This window comes from Pteropus vampyrus, unplaced genomic scaffold, assembly GCF_000151845.1.
Source record: "Pteropus vampyrus isolate Shadow unplaced genomic scaffold, Pvam_2.0 Scaffold27, whole genome shotgun sequence".
Lineage (NCBI taxonomy): Eukaryota > Metazoa > Chordata > Mammalia > Chiroptera > Pteropodidae > Pteropus > Pteropus vampyrus.
The window spans coordinates 6,472,096-6,489,743 of NW_011888808.1; the positions used below are offsets into that span (position 1 = coordinate 6,472,096).

General features: G+C 29.7%; 1 protein-coding gene across 2 annotated transcripts in view; it reads right to left on the reverse strand.

Moving 5' to 3' along the window:
- CDH9 (cadherin 9) overlaps positions 1-17,648 on the reverse strand; it is a 69,533-nt gene that overhangs the window by 12,202 nt on the left and 39,683 nt on the right. Inside the window, exons 2-6 of one of the 2 annotated variants that reach the window (XM_011356441.1) lie at positions 14,214-14,508; positions 8,465-8,584; positions 7,713-7,880; positions 5,430-5,617; positions 4,213-4,466 (exon numbers count right to left, since the gene is read on the reverse strand). In XM_011356441.1, the coding sequence (XP_011354743.1) occupies positions 4,213-4,466; positions 5,430-5,617; positions 7,713-7,880; positions 8,465-8,584; positions 14,214-14,508 (1,025 nt within the window). The remainder of the gene's footprint in view (positions 1-4,212; positions 4,467-5,429; positions 5,618-7,712; positions 7,881-8,464; positions 8,585-14,213; positions 14,509-17,648) is intronic. The other variant, XM_023528489.1, reaches the window with a different exon arrangement.

A 17,648-nucleotide genomic window follows, 5' to 3' on the forward strand; every position in this document is an offset into this window, starting at 1 on the left:
ACTAGCAACTTTGTCTTGGATTTATTTCACGATTCGACTGCAGTAAAAAGGATTTCTTCAAAAATTTGTTAAACTTTAAATATGGTGAGCATAAAATAGGTATAAAATGAGACAACATGTTTTTTTCGGAACCTGTAGAGCTATAATCAATCCTATAACTTGGGAAATTCATGATTACTTATGAGGTGAAGCAAGCTGACAACAGCTGCTAATTGTAACCATAATCTTATGTTGCAAGTGGCAGATGTATTTCAGAAAATATGTTTGATGAACAGATTTACTGGTGAGTGAGAATTAGTTCCCAAGCTTTCCCTGAAAAATGTTTCTCCATGATGCTTATCATAGTCTATTTTGCTCTGGGGATCAGTCAGCCTTCTAAATTCTATCAGAGCAAACAAAAGTCACCTACCACAATGTCGCCTCCTTGTTAGATTATTACTGGTTTTTCACACTATAATTGTATATCTACAGCTTTTTTTGCATACGTTTTTGCGTTAACAGGAATCAGCCTATACACTATATTTTCAAGCGTGCCTTATATATTGGAAGACTTGGCAGTATAATTTTAGAAACATAATTTGAGATTAATTTGTTCTCTCAATATTTTTTTCTGTCATAATTCTTGATATTTTAAAGATAAAATTACTATTTGCTGTCTTTTCAAAACTTGAGTAGCCCATAAAAAACAAATATTTCTAGGAGAATTATGAACTTAAAAATGTATCAGCCATTTTTAACTTCTGTACAGCAAGGCTGCAAATCAGTTTCTGACCCAGAAATTTTACTTAAGAAATTATAACCTGATGATATTATCAGATACGGGGAAGGATATATATGTGTGTATGTGTGTATATATACATCTCCAATCTAAATTTTTATCAATGTTGTACTACCTACATAATAGTATGTTATTTTATACAATAAAAGTTTATCAAGAAGTTAATGATATTAGCAAATATTATAACTAATAAAATACATACTTATATATATAACATATGAGTTCCACTTAATAAAAAAGTAGTTAAGGATACGAATGTGTATAAATGTAGTATAATATCCAAGTACTTGAAACAACTCAAAATGGCAACCAATAAGTGAATAGATAAACAAACTGTGGTATTCCCATATGCTGAGATATTATTCTGCAATTAGAATAATAAACTATTGATGCACAGAACAACATAGAAAAATCTCAAGATAATTATGCTAAGTGAAAAAAGGGACAAAAGAGAATACTGTATGATTCTATTTATATAAATTCAAGCTAATCTAATCTAATCTAATCTAATCTAATCTAATCTAATCTAAACTATATTAATAGAAAGTAGATTATCGTTTGCCTGGGGATGGGGTTGGGTTCCAGTAAGTTTAAGAGAAAGGAATTACAAAAGGGCATGAGATAAGGAGGATAAGATAGCTATATATGTGATGTTTTAAGGGGCATATGAGTATTCCAAAGTATATCAAGTCATACAATTTAAATTTGTGCAGTTTATTTTTGGTCAATAATACCTCAATACATTTGCCAAAAATGAAGAATAAAAATAAAGCCATAATTTTCTAAGTATACATGCCTAGAGTGTGAGCTTGTAAAATTTTCTATTGTGGGTAATGGAAAAAGCGAAGAGAAACTAGACCAAATTTCGAGAAACAAAAGCCACGTTTTGTCTTTTTTTTGTCCTTGAGGGTTCTGCTTTGTACCACTGAAGTCATTTGAATTAGTCTGCAAAGGGGAACCTTATATCAATTATCTTCAATTAATAAGATTGTTCGGAAATCAAAGTATATCTGCTAAGGAATTGGCTATGTATTTAGATTAACAATAGTTTGAATCCTCAGTCTGATAATTTGTACTATGTGCTGGGGAAAGTTCCTTACACTCTTTTCATCTCAGTGTATTCTTCTATAAAATGTAGATGATAACAACAGTATGTACCAGATAAAGCTGTGATGAGGCTTAAATAAGCTAATAAATATAAAGCTCTTTAGACAGTTGTAGTTCATAACAAGTGTTCAGTAAATGATAAATATTTATGGAGAAAAGGATGGGCAAAATATTTGAGTCTCATGTTATAAATTTGATGCACATTTGGAATAACAGAACACGTACTTTGTTGTTTATTAGTTGACTTCATGATAAATGAAAACATTTTGTAGAATGGAGTGTTACACTTCTAAAGCTTGATGAAACTTTTGATGTTCTCTGAATAAACAAATACCTTTGGCAACATAAGACAGTTGGGTGCCTCTTTTAAGTTAACCAACATTCATTGAATTCCTAGTATGCAAAATATAGTACTAAATGAATGAGGAAAGGATACACAGATTATTAAGATCTGCTCTTATTCATACTGAGGAATGCTCAATAGTTTGGCAATAAATGGTTCTTCATCTGAAAGAGTTAATATGCTGCCACTTATCTACAACTTTCTAACAATGGTAGTTGATAAAAGTTACAATCGATGACTTTTTAAAAACCATAAATGTGGAATTTAATATAAGCATTTGGTGCCACAAACTAGGGAGAAATGAAAGCACAGCCATCATTGATTACTATTTTTTAGGAGAGAATCTGGCAAAAACTATCAATGACAGATATTTCATTGAGCAGTTATAGCTATTGGTATGAACTATGTCTTATCTTTTTATTAAATATAAGTGGTGTTTATTTCCGTTGCAATATTGCAAACACAAAAAAATATTTGAAACTTTCTATTGTTACTTTTTAAAACAAAACAAATGCACATATAAGAAATGCCAAAACCAATCAGCTGGATATGATTTCAATAAAATACAAACAAACATTATTTTGGATATAAACATACTAGCACATATATATAGACCACTGGAGAACTAGATTACTTATTTATTTCATTTTAGTTTTATTTTATATAATATGGGCATTTTAAATTAATGCATCTTATGTATGTTGATAAAAATTGAGTGAAATTATCTATGTATTTGTATTATAAGTCATATTTTTAAAGTAATATGCAACATACATAATTTGAACCTGAACATTTATTTAAAAGAGAAAGTTGACTAAATTATATTCTAATTAACCTAAAATTAACCCAATATTTTAATCTAACATTAACTACAGATTAAAACTTTATGGACTTATACTATATTAATCAACCAACAAATTAAATATACATTATGATATATTTAGTGCAAAAATATTGCTTCATAAATTAACTATTGAATAGTCAATACTCAATACAACTTATAAAAATGATTGTATATTTTGCACTGTGCTTTTTAATTTTCTACGTGTGATAGTATAACATGAACTTGGAAATTCTCATTAATAATTTAACCACTTATTTTCCTTAATTAAAAAATTAAGTTGTAAAGCAGGCATTTTATGCCCTTACTAGGCACACATTAACAGATAATGTATTATTTATCTGTATTTCAGCGCTGTGTCTTCATTGACATATCTACGCATCTTCGTCCACCCATCCTATTTATCCCATTTATGTCACAACTATATTTACATTCTTCTGAAGCACCATATACAGATTCATTTAAGCTTCTGGAATATCTGAAAGCTTTCAAATAGTTTTTACAATATTCAAACTTTGGGAAAGTATTACGCTATACTATACAATTCTAAACTAATTTTTAATACTTTTACCGTTCTCAAATATTACTTTCTTTACTAATTCTGTGTTATTATTAAAATACAACTGGCATATGGTTTTCCCAAAATTTCAACATATGGTATGCCTAGTGACTATTTTCAAAAGAAGATATTTCAACATTTTCAAAGTATCTATAACATTTCCAGGACAATTTTTTTCTAGTTTATTTGCTTAGATTACTTATTATTTGAACAATCATTTATCCAAGAGAGACACTGAGACAGAATCACAACAGCTAAGGGATTAAAATAAACTCTGGAGCCAGACAGCCTGATTTTCAAATCCAGTTTTGCCACTGACTAATTATTGGGTTAGTTATTGACTTAAATGCTCCATGCCTTAGTCTTATCTGCAGAAATATATAATAATGGGATCTACCTTGTAAAGTGATGAGTCAAATAAAATAGTATAGCCAAAGCACTTAGAAGACAGCACAGTTTACAGTTTGTGGTATGGAAGTGTTTGTACTTGATCATACACTGTATGATGATGTTTTTTTCACACAACTTTTAAATACTAAAAATATGGTTTTTTTCGAAAATTTAAATTTTCTCAAAATACTTACTTTATTAAATTGTTCATGGAATCTGGGTCATATGCTGTAACCTGTCCGATGATGCTGCCCTCCTTTACATCTTCATCTACTTCTATCAGGTAAGAAATTTTACTGAACACAGGAGGCTCATCTATATCTTCCACAGATATTTTGACCGTGGCTGTGTCTTTGAAAGGTCCCAGGTGTAGGAATCGTGGATCAGGATGAGTGTTACTGGCAACCACTCTTAAAGTGTACAGTATTTTGTTTTCAAAGTCTAAGTTCTGAAGTTAAATAAAATAAGAAAAATTACTATAATACAGCAGACATAACAAGGGAAGCTAATTTCAAAATTTAATAACCAGCTCTCTTAATGGTACCAATAATCCTGGTTAAATAATTTTCCCAATTATTGCTTTATATGTATGTCAAATAAATTAGTAAATACTTGTTTTGCCTTATACTTCTATATAGGGAGTAACTATAATGGTAAATATAATGGTATACACATTAAGATTAATTCCTACTTAATAATGAATTTCACATTTTAGTGGTCACATATAGGTTATTTATTTATTATTATTATTAAAGTCATATGAAGTTAGAATCAGAGGAAATCTTGGAATAAAGTAGTGATTTAGCAAACTATTTATGTATATAAGTTGCTTTTTTAGGTTCTGCATTTCTAAAAAGAGAAAAATCATTTCTCTAACTGAACACGGTGATAAGAAAGATGCTAATGAAAGCAGAGCAATCAAGACAATATAATCAATATTTAGCCGGAATAGTCTATGTAAAGCTTCATAACATTCTCTCACAGTGCATTAAAAATCAAGAAATCCAACAGAAAACACATAACATCTTCAGATTCCATCTATTTGAATAGACCATCACATTTAACAGTTTAAATATGTTGAAGAGTGCATGAATTAAAGTGATGGCTGCTTGTCTACTTTTTTCTGCCATGGAGAAACAAAAAACAAGTACTTTTGAGGTTATCTAATCCTAGTTTGATTGTCATCTACTAAAAGCACAAGCAGTTGAGGTTTTATATCACTTTTTTTAAGTGTCAGTGATGAAGGTGCTTAACTTACTTGAAGTGAAATCACAACTATTCCCACTTACATGAAGGATAGACAGCATGTAAAGAATGGGGAAAATAAATCCGAGGCTTTTCTTCCCTTAACTGAAAAGCAAAAATAAACCATAAAGTGTTCAATGAAAAAATGAAGACAGCAAAAAGAAACCTGTTTGACAGTTATAATCCCTTCCTGTGTAGCCTTGTCAGTGATGACATCAAACATGTCAGCTCCGTCTCCTTCAGCAATGCTGTATTCCATTTCAGCATTTTCCCCCACATCAGGGTCATTGGCTTTTATCCTTCCAAGATGGGTTCCAAGAGGTACAGACTCAGGAGAATTAAATTGATACGTACCTGAAAATTAAATCAGAGCTCTTTTGACATTTCATCTTTAGACAACAAAGTCCTTTATTTCCTTTGCCTATTTTACTTAAATAAATTAATTTTAAATTGGGAGAGTTTTTTTTTTTAATCATATTGAATTGTACGCTGTCAAAAATTAGAGATTTATTAAGTTGGACAAATAATTTATAAAGGCAGAACACTCTCATTTTGTAAGTGAGCAATATAAGTTCCAGAAAAAGTAAGTGAATGTCCCAAGGTTGTCTAGATATTAGAATCCAGAATTTGACTTAACAGGGCAAGAAACTAAATAAATCTTTTAAATAACTTAATATACATAAAATTTGTAATGACAATGTTGAAAGCTCTAGATAAGCAGTAAATATTTGGTTTCTTGCCTTTTTAACCACATTTTTATATTCTAAGTCAGGGATAGAAAAATAAAGAAGTACACAGAATTTTCTTACATGTAAATGGCTTTAAATGAGATGCAGTTCCAGCCAATCATTACATTGCATTTTAGTTTGTGACTATTTATTGTAAATACAAATTAGAAATATTACAAAAAAAGTTAATAAATGTTTTTAAACATTACATGCTGAACTTTATATAAGGCTAATGACCCTCTATGTTAACTTATTTAATTTTAACATTAGTCCTCATAGGACCAAGGAAGGTATATTATCCCCAGGATAGGGCTCAAGGAAATCATTTTGTAAAATTGGAGAAAGTAGAATGCAAAACTAAGGCTCTCAAACTTCAAATTCTGTTATTTTTCCAGTGGTGAAAAAGAGGGAGTGGATTTAAATTCTCATCACTGGACAAGTTAATTAAATTCTGTAACCCTTTACTTCTACATCTATGAAAGAACATTGATAATGATACCATTTAACTCATAGTTTTGTTAAGAAGATTGCCTAAAATTATGTCTTTAATATGCTTAGCTCAGGGGTTACTTCTTGAATAATTGTATTGTTACTATTATAGTTCCAAATCTTTTGTTAAGATTATAATAGATCATATAATTATTGAATGGAGAGCCATTTGAGAATTCATCAAATCATACTTTTTTCAGTTTATATTTAAGGAAATTGAAAGCAAAATTTAGATTTATGTTAATTAAGCTCATTTATGTTAATTCACACTCTCGAAAAACTTTATTTTTTAACATTTATCTTATTTTCAAGTCCACCATCCAAAGCTAAATTATCAAATGATTTAAATTTGACTAGCCTGGAAAAATGCTTTAATGATTGGAGTCAATGTCATAACTTAAAATTTGAGGATCCCTTAATTGAACATTTTAAGATAGGGACCTTTATACTTTTATTTTCTGTAAAATGGAAACATTTTCATCAGAGCATCAAAATCTGTTTTTGTAGGACCTCATAATATGCAAAGCATCCATGGTTTAACATGCATGCCTAAAAAGGTGACAACTGAAAGAGTATTAACTGTTTTAACCTTCACAGGTAGGTAGCAGATACCAGCAAACTTTAACATGTCTCAGATGCCATCACAATCAAGGTATACTATAACTCTATGGACCACTAAGAAAAGAAAAGAAAAAAAAAATACTTCCAATTGAACCAACATTAATTGATTTTAATGTAGTATCTGATTTTCAGAGATGCTAAAGCATCAAGTCTGTGTTTTAGACTCGATTAAATAAGGGATTATAATTCTTGGGTACACACAAGAGAACTGAGGCAAGACAAATGACAGACATGGGATTTGAAGCCAGGTAGGCAGACTTGAGCGTCCGCACTCCTAACCAGGAAAGAGATAAGAAAAAGAACGAGATGATCACAGCACATGTTGAGAAAGGTAGTCTGGAAAACTTTATAACTCTTCTAAAGGTAGAAGAGAATAATTAAAGTTGCAAAAAGAACCTCATTTTTATGTTTTCTTTTACTACCTACTCACTGATGAAAATGATCATGGTGACTTTCAGTTTGTGGGAAATCATTATTATCTTGTAGGGACAAAGGTTGTAGATTGGCCTTTATGCATAAACTAGCAGTGAAACCATTAGTACAAATATTAGCCTCTGTTTGTCGTGTGTTGGAGAAGGCTTCTGGCGTGAGGCCACCAAGACCTTCCTTACTCTGGGGAAATCGAGGAGGGCTGTTGTTGACATCCGTCAGAGTGATGTTCACCGTGGTGGTTCCAGAAAGACCTCCCATCTGGCCGCCCATGTCTTTGGCTTGTATAACCACTTGGTACTGCTCTCGATTTTCTCTGCTCATGTCTGGTAATGCGGTTTTTATTATGCCTTTTGGAAAAGTAGACAAATATTTTACAATTTAACCACTGATTTTTATCTTAAGTTGTGCTATGCAGGATCCATATTACAGAAGTTAATGACAGCAGACAGATAAAATGGTGGTTTATCTAAATAATATTTCAATCCATAACCAATTTAACATAATGATCAAAACAGAAGGAATTCTTCCATTGGATACTGTTCAGGAAGTGAATTTTTCAAAATCAGTTGGATTATCCTTTTGATTAAAACAAATTTCAATCAAAAATTGTCGGATGCATAAACTTTCTTAATTTTGATGACTGCCACATTCTTTAGATTTTGAGTATTTCCTATGACACATAAAGTACTGAACCTCTGTGAAACTTTGTATTTAGTGTCATAAATTTAAACAAAATAAATAGTCCAAAGAGCTAATGATTCAATGTATTTCAATAATAGGAAGTTTGCTTTTGTTTCCATGTAATAACTATAGAGAATAAGTAGAAACATGATACTGAATAGATACCTTTTAAAACACAGAAAAGTCTACAAATGAATTGTGCATCCAAATGCATTACATAATGAGAAAATGCCCAGGTACTAAACGTTACCTGATTCTGGGTCCACCGAAAAATAAGGCTGTCCTTGCAATATGCTATAGACCACTTTGGCACTGTTTCCGTAGTTGGCGTCATCTGCATCCGTTGCAGTCACTTGTATAACAGATGTACCTACAGGAATCGCCACCCAAACACAGACACTTACATTTTCTGAATTAGAAACTATCTTTGTGAAAAATTACCGCTGATATCATGGGATGTTAACTTTGTCACTAATCATCTTTAGAAAATGAAAAATAAAAAAAATTAAAGAAACTAGCTTCAGGAGCTAAACACAATTCAATATAGTGCTAGACTTTTCTTATAGTTCACTAGATCCCTACAGAAAGTCAGAGCATGGTTGTAAACTTACTATTAACTAAAGCCTACCTTGGGCAGAATGAATTTCTATGACATTTTCCGGTATACTACATATAATTTTCAAGTATTTGACTCAAATAGGTGTTAATAGTCTTTAGGACAGGAGAGTTCCAAATTGGGCCTGTCTCCTACTTTAATACCGCACATATATTACACACTCATAACTTGCGTAATTGAGTTGTAGTGAATTATTTCTCAAAATCTGCATGCATATGTGAATGCAAATTCTAACAATTAATGTATTGTACATTAAGATTAAACTAACAGCTCATTTTCTATCAATATATTTGAATATTAATGCATGAATTTAGCAAGTCTTTTTATGTGTTCTCAAAATTAATTATCAAAAGATGAGAACTTGAGTTCTTCCTCTTGAGGCCTCTGTTTTCTCAGCTTTAACAGAATTGATATGTCCAGTGAGAGGATACACTACAACTCAGTCAATTCCAGATGTACTCTTCTATCATTTAAAAAATATCCACTCATGTCCTGATGTCCTAGCTAGACCAAAGCAAAAATAATAGTTTTCACCAACCAAATAATCTTCAGAACTTCAACTAAAGTTTTTCTGATTTATAATTATTTTTATATAATCCTATATGAACATACATTAGAGTAAAATTGTTTTCATACTTGAGGATTATTTCAAAATATGAATTATTAATCATAACTGATATACTAATTTCAAGTAGTTAATTCATCAGTTTTATGATATTTCTTTGGCCACCAGTTTTATTTTTCTTTTACTGTGGGTATCATTTCACTATGAGCACAGGGAAAAACTCCTGTGTACCATTTTGACACTTGAAATAATATACTTTTTTATTGAATTTGATTTTGATTGTTTGCTCTTTATTGTGAGTATATGATCTTTAAATTTATCCAAAAATACTTGACCAAAAAAATAAAAATAATAAAAGTTAAGCCTAAAATGTGGCTCTAATGCTACAAACACCCACCTAAAATACTATCCCATGTCTCAGAATCATGGTAATAATATGGAATGCTGTTAAACATTGATAAACACTGATAGCATATCATTGATATTTATGATAGCAAAAAGAAAAAAGGAAACATCTACTATGTGGACTTTAGCACATGGATGGTTCTTTCTTTTTTCCCATAAATGTAAGGACTAATTACACAATTAATGCTATTTACTAATAAAATTTCATAGATATTGCTTTATATGTTTTATACTAATTTTATAAATATTTGTTTATAAAGACAGATTAAAAAGAAATGCATCATTTTGAACATTATATTCCTCTAAATTTTCTGAGATATTTATAATATTCATTGGTTCTCAAATAATTTAAAATAAATATTTTACTTTTATATTAAACAAAAGATTTTTAAAAATTAAGTAAAATATAGTGAAGCCTGATTAACAAGTTTGTGTTATTTGTTATTTATAGGTTTTGCCCTGTATGATGTGAGGTCCCCAAAGGTAGGGGCCATATCTGCTTTCTTCAATATTTTGTCTCTAAAGCCCAGCAGAGTTTCTAGCTCAAAGTCATCACAAGAACATTTACAGAATACTTAATGTAGACTAGGCAGAGTTCTCAGCAATTGATTTGTGTTATTTCTTTATCCTAATGATAAAAATGGCATGTAGGTTTTGGGATATATAGAGGTGGCTCATGATCACACACCTAGAAGGTGATGGGGATGGGGTTCGACCTAGCCAATTTGAGGAAAGAAGCTCCATTCTAAATAATTTGCTAAGTGGCCTGTCTGGCATGATGAGTACATTTGGACATGTTACATACTGAACCACAGATAGTAAATCTCTAAGATTGGACCAAGATTAGGACATGAAGGATTCATTGATGAGTTGTTTGTATGATCTATGGAAAAACTGTACAGGAATTTCTTATTTGAGAGATGGTGTAGAAGGAGAACTGGATAAGATTTTGAGGGACCAGTTAGGGGAAATACCCAGTCAGTGAGAAAGTATGCATCCAAAACCTCCACATTTACACAATGGTAATTTGCTTAGATGAAGAATGAAGGCATGCAAATATTGAAAGTTGATAGATAATCTATAATAAAAATATAATGACCATGAAAATTGAAAATATTAAAGGTAGGGCTCTGCTACAAATATTTAAATCAAAGTGTATCTCATTTTCTTTCGTTATGTATCCTCCTCGTATAGCACCCAGATTATATGCTCTGATCAGAAGATGCTAACATATTTTAGATTTAAGAGTTAATTGTAGCCATTTACCTTTAAAAAGGCTGAGGGTCACATGATTCAAAGAATTAAAATGGAATATGGCATATGTTTTGAAAGAAACAGGACGAGAGAGAAAAAGCAAGAAGAAGTTAATGAGAGAGAAAAAAAAGAAATATATTATGACAAAAATGAGGAGACAGTACAGAGTATCAAAGGATAACATTGGAAAGAGAATAATTATAAAGAAATTTCATTTTTTATTAGATTTTATTTACCCCCTAAGTTAATGATAGTAGTTTCTCAATCCTGATTTCAATGAAAATTATTAATATTATAAAAATAATATTAGAATTAAATCATTGTGCATTACTTCATTTATAGAGGATTTCTTTATTATTTGATTATACACAGGCTTTAACTGTCAACATATGGGTTACATACAGCCTGACAGAGTTCCTAAGTATCACCTTTTAGTTTCTTTCTGTAAGTGATTATCTCTATAGGAAAAAGCAGAGAAAATCACATCCGCAAAAGGGTAGCATTTGAATTAAAAAAAAATACAAAATGAGAAATAAAATAAGAAACATGCTGATTTTAAGGAGTTACTTAGAATATAATAAAATTAGAAGTTTTCCAAACTATGTTTTGCATAATAAGCGTGACTATTTTACAGTGGAGAAAAATAGTAAAGCATTAAAATTATTGAGATATTTCTACATTGATCTTTTCTTAAATTAGTATTAGTAATAAGCTATCTCTGTGTTTTTGGGGGTAAGTCAGTTTAATTCTTTTGGGCTCATTTTCACTTATTTATTAAGAGAGATGATTAAACCAAATATTATATCTTCTGCATATATATTGTGTATATAGATATAAGCATTTATATTTAAAAATAGACACACATGTAAAGGAGAAAGCAATTAATATAGTAATGTCAATATTAGTAATAAAGAATAACAACTATCCTCTAAAAATGGGACCGATATTTACCTGTAGTTCTTAAATTTTTATTAATTTTGTGCCACCAGAGGTATATTAGGCATATTGCTGCCTGCTCTATGTTTTTCAAGGGTTTTTTGGGGGGGAATTATAGACATAGAGGGAATGCATTTGGCAATGGCACTAATTCTTATTTTTTAAGGCCTGTGATAGTCATAAATTGTACTGCCCACAATTTAAAGCTTATATAAATGAAGTATAGACTTCTTTACATGAAAGATTTTGTGGGCGTTTTTTGTTTGTTTGTTTGTTTTTTTTTTGACAGGATGATCTTTAAGCCTTCTTCCATGCATAAACTTATATATCCTATGTTTTATTATGAATATTGAATGAGAAGGGTTTTTAAAAATAAAATATAGAAATATTTAGTCCAGTCCTGATATTATCATTCACTTGATAAATATTATTAGAATCTAGACTATATTAGTATTTCAGATAGGAAAGAATATATTTGAATTAGGTAGATAGATGATAATATTCTATTAAATATGTAAAATAATCTTGGATAAAACACAGATTAGTTTAGTTTTAATATCAATAGTCTCTGGTAAGTATTGTTTTTAAAAATGAGGTAACACTTTGAAATTTTTAAAAGTTATTCAAATTTAAATCAATTATTATAAAAATTTAAATATCTGTCTTCTTAATTATGCTTTTTATTCCTATAGGTATATCAAACTTTTTCAGAAAAAGATAAGTGAACATTTTTATACCATTAAGTGTCAAAATACCTGACAAAATAACATATACACAAGAAAAACTATAAGGTTTTACAAAACTTAAAGGGCATTACACAAAAAAACAAACTAATTTAGAAAGTTCATCAGTTGGAAGTTGAAATGGAGAGTATAGTTTTAGATGTCTCTGCATCTCAAATATAAGACCAAACAGAGATCATGGTGTATATCTACATTAGCTCACTGGTTGACTTCTATGGATCCATCTAATACTTTCCATGGAACTGTACCAGCCTAACACAACTGTTCATGTTTCATTCTAGGCCTTATGACTTCAAAGGACTCCTATCTAATTTGATAAGTCTCTTTTATATTTTTGAAATGAATGCCTGAAAAGAACTGCACTTTTCTCAGACAGATGAGATTTCATTTGATGTAAAAGGGAATTATAACTTTTTTTACATAAACTCTTGGTTCTTCTGGCTAGATGGAACAGAATTAAGAAATATTTGACATCAATCACTCAATAAAGATAGATATAGGTTTTTTTTCCTCTAAAGAAATTATTTTAGACTGTAATGTGTTAATTTCAATAATGTCAAAATATACTTAAAACTGATTTTAAAATAATATTCAACTAAATAGCATCAACTTTTGAAAATCAGTTGCATATTTTGGATTGTTTATATTAATAGTTTTTTTGTTTTTTTTTAGAAATCTATTAGGATTTAAGAATTAGCTCTTACAATCTCATTAATGAATCTAAACCTTTCATATAAATAGAGCTAAATGTAATCACCCATACAGATAAAAACATTGCATAATAACAAATGATATTTAAAATTATGAGCATAGGCAGCCTTAAAAAAATGAAACAGTTATTCTCAGTTGGCATGATAAGTAGTCATTCAGTAGTGAGATCTAACTAAAATAACATAAAAAGACTTGAAGTATTGCTGTTATACTACCAGTTTTTTTTATCTTAATTCAGTTGTTTAATCTTCTTAAATTCTAGGTTCCTAATTAATAGAATGGGGATTTAAAAATAAAATATAGAAATATTTACCACATTACACATTACATTGTTTCAATGATCAAATGAGACAATCAAAAGAAATTTGTCAAATGCAAGCATTAGCTGTTATTATGCAAAATAATGCAAGAAAAACTATCCAAAACTGCTGACACTATTTGATATTCCTTTCATTTCATTTCAGGCAAAAATATATCCAACTTGACTGCCATCTGAATGGCAGTTGAGTAGAGATCAAAACATTGGTTGAAATGTAATGGAAGAACTATTCCCAGTACTAACCATTTTAGGCATCAATTACGACATAATAGGAAACATTAAGATACATAAAACTGAAAATAATCCGAAGTAAGATAGCTAACACTAAATAGTTTCAGTTATACTTTTTATCTTAAAATAGGCAATATATCATAACTGTATGTCCATAAGAAATACCTTAGCAAACAAGCAAATAGAAAAGTTAGTTTACATTGATTAACATGTACCTACCAACTCCAGACATTTCAGGAACACTGGCAGTGTATAAGTCTTTTGTGAATTTTGGTTCGTTGTCATTGATATCATGGATTTTAATAATAAATTCAGATTCAGGTTCCACCTGCCGCCCGGTCTTTCTGTCTATAGCCTTGGCACGAAGAATGTACAGGGATTTTTCTTCTCTGTCTAATTTCTTTGCTGCATGAATATCTCCTGTATTTTCATCTATAACGAATAGACTGCCAGCCCCATCTCCTGTTAATATGTATTTTAAATTTCCATCTCCTTTATCTTGGTCAGTGTGAAGCTTTGGAAAAGTAGAAAAGAAGAGTTCTATAAATATATGTGTTGTTTTGACAGGAAAAAAATTGGCACATATCAATTTGTCTCCATATAACATCAGTGGAACAATGATTGCAATCATTATCTTAATTTTTACTGTGGGGAAACTAAGCATTTCAGTTTTATTCTCAACAACTTTAAACAAATATACATCTCAAGGGACTAACTTTAAAATATGAAAATGAATCTTTTTTTTTCAAAACACAATGTTTCCAAGATATTTTTAAATAGGTTGCTATAAAGATTTAAACCTTTAGTACATTAATAATAAAAAAAAAGTCTATTAACCTAGATCATGAGTGTAAACTCAACTCAAAGAGGTGCTGTGAGGAAGTTCTGAACGTATTATGATAAAAAGTTTAGGATACATACTGTAATTTTAAAGTAATTCTACTTTCCTTCAGTATAATATTGTTTGTAGATGTACAGGCTCTATCATCAGAGACACCAGTCAGAGAGAGAATTTTAATCTCACAGATTATTCTCTATATGACTTTGGGAGGCTACTCTTTCAAACAATGTTTTCGTTTTTTGGAAATTGTTATATTTTATGGACATTTAAAATTTCAAGTGATATAAAACATACAAATTTTTCCAGTGGTCATATAAATAATTTAATGAAAATATTAGGATTGTTTCATAAATTACCTTCCTTCTGATACATACCTATCTTGAAAATAAAATTCTTAAAATGAAAGTCCATTCGCTGGGTATTTATAACAAGTAAATGAATGATGGAGTCACAGACACTATACATTGGAAAAAGTCTTAACATTTTTACAAACCTAATACTCGAAACTTGAGTCTTAACTAGCCCACCCCTGCTATATTGTCTTCCATCATATACTTCACAATTTCCATTACATCTTTGCTCCACCTGTCCCTCTGTGAATTAATTGAATCTTTTTTTAAAAAAAAACTTGGGATTCATATTTTACTCCTCCATCACTTTTGAGCCCAGTGTTAAGACAACTGTTTGCAGCCTTTTCTTCTCTGAAATATCTTCCTGACCCATATATCTGTCTCTATCTTCACAGGTACCATCCTTGTTTTGGCTTCCCTCCCCTATAATCTCCTAACTGATGCCTGCCTCTCCCTTGCTCTACTCTAAACAATTTTCCATATTAAAGAAGTTGATTTTTCTATATCACAAATCTGGTCCTGCTACTTCTAGTTGAACAATCAGTAAGGTACAGTGCATAAGAACCATGAATCTAAAGTCTTACAAACCAGGGTTAGTCTCGTGAAAATTTCAGTGTTATATTGGGCAAACTGTGTGTATGTGTTCACTAAGCCTCTTCTATCAAAGGAGATAATATTCTTTTACAAAATAATCTTTATTTGTATTGTTAATCTAACTGTTTGTACCCTATAACCTTATTTACATGTTTTCTATGATCTTGTCCTCAAGTCCAGATGTATAGCTAACCACTTTTACCCACTTCTCTATGCATTTTATATATAACAATTGTTTTGTTTTGCCTTGTTTTATTTTCTTCATTTCTCAGAAGATCTGTTCCAGTTTTCATACCTGACATTGGCATGTTTCCCTCACTCTTTAACACCTTTTCTCTTCTCTGCATTTTCCCCTAGTTAAATATTTATCATATCTAATTTAAAAATTTTCTTATTAGAGATGTCTTCCCTGACTCTGTAGATTAGAATAGACATGCCTGCTCTGTAAGTGTAAAGCACATTTCACTTTCCTATTATGATAGTCATCACATTTGGTGAAAATTGTTTGCCGTGCTCACTAAATCATAAAATAAGAAAAAAGAAACATGGATTTTTTTTTTCTTTAAATCACTAGAATTTCAACATGTTCCTTAAACAAATGTTTTCTCTTTTTTTAAACAGTATTATTTCACATATATACAACAGGTTTATAAACAGCCATTAAGATTATGGTCTATATATATATATATATATATATACTGTTGGACATAAATCACTTAAGTAAGATATTCATGTTAAAATGTATATAGAGTATAACTTTATATCTTTATTTTTATAAAAATAGTCTCAATAGATACATAATATTGAGAACAGTTAAACAGTTTTTAAATGTTCTCATTTATTTTTAAGTCATACATGTTTTGTATATTGTTGTAAATAAATTTATACTAATTTCTCAATTAAATAAAGGGAAAATAAATATAGCGAAGAACAATATATGAGATAAACTATAAAATGTCTCCCACACTTTATACTGTACTGTTGTCACATTTATACATTCAGAAAAAAAACCTGAGAGATTAGTCTATTGTCAAGATTGTCAAATATATTTTCAGGCTGAAACAGTGGAAATCAGGGGAGATGCTGAAAAATAATAAAAATTGTTGTAATAGTAAGTGCTGTGAGACAGAGATCATGCACTTTGTCAGGAAATTCTATCTTATGCAAATTATTAATGAGTATCCAAAATAAAAAGCAAGAACAAGTTTATACTGTTATAAAATTTCAATGGAAATTTTATATACATACACACAAATGAAAATTAAATTTTTATTTATCTCTCCTCTTTATTTTTTACATATTTAACATAATTATAATATTATAATACAATACCATTATACTTTATTTTTTGCATTCAAAAATGTTTCATTTAACACTTTACTGTGATATATTAAAATGTGCAGGGAACTGAATCTGTATCTCTCACAGTAATTTAGTTATGATTCTACATCTTACTTAGATTCAAATATCTATGAAATATTTTACTTTTCAAACATTTTTTCCTCCTTCAAAATATTTCGGAGTCTGGGAATATATTTAGCGAAGCATAGTAGTAATTATAATCAAAACACTTTACTCTGAATATTCAATTTAAAAATTTCAAGGACTATTCAATATGAAAATTATACCATTTGGATTGAGGATGATGTCCAAAAATAAAATAAAATATTTATGGAATTACAAGATTTTCAGAATAAGTATATTGTCTGAAAATATTGAATTTTATTTGCAAAGTAAAATATTTGCAACAAAATGATATTATTTTAATCCTTCTTAAACTAAAATCATTGCTATTTGGATTTTTTAACCTAGTCCTACCTGTTTTAATGCCTGATGCAATATTTTATATAGACTCTTTATTCTATTAAT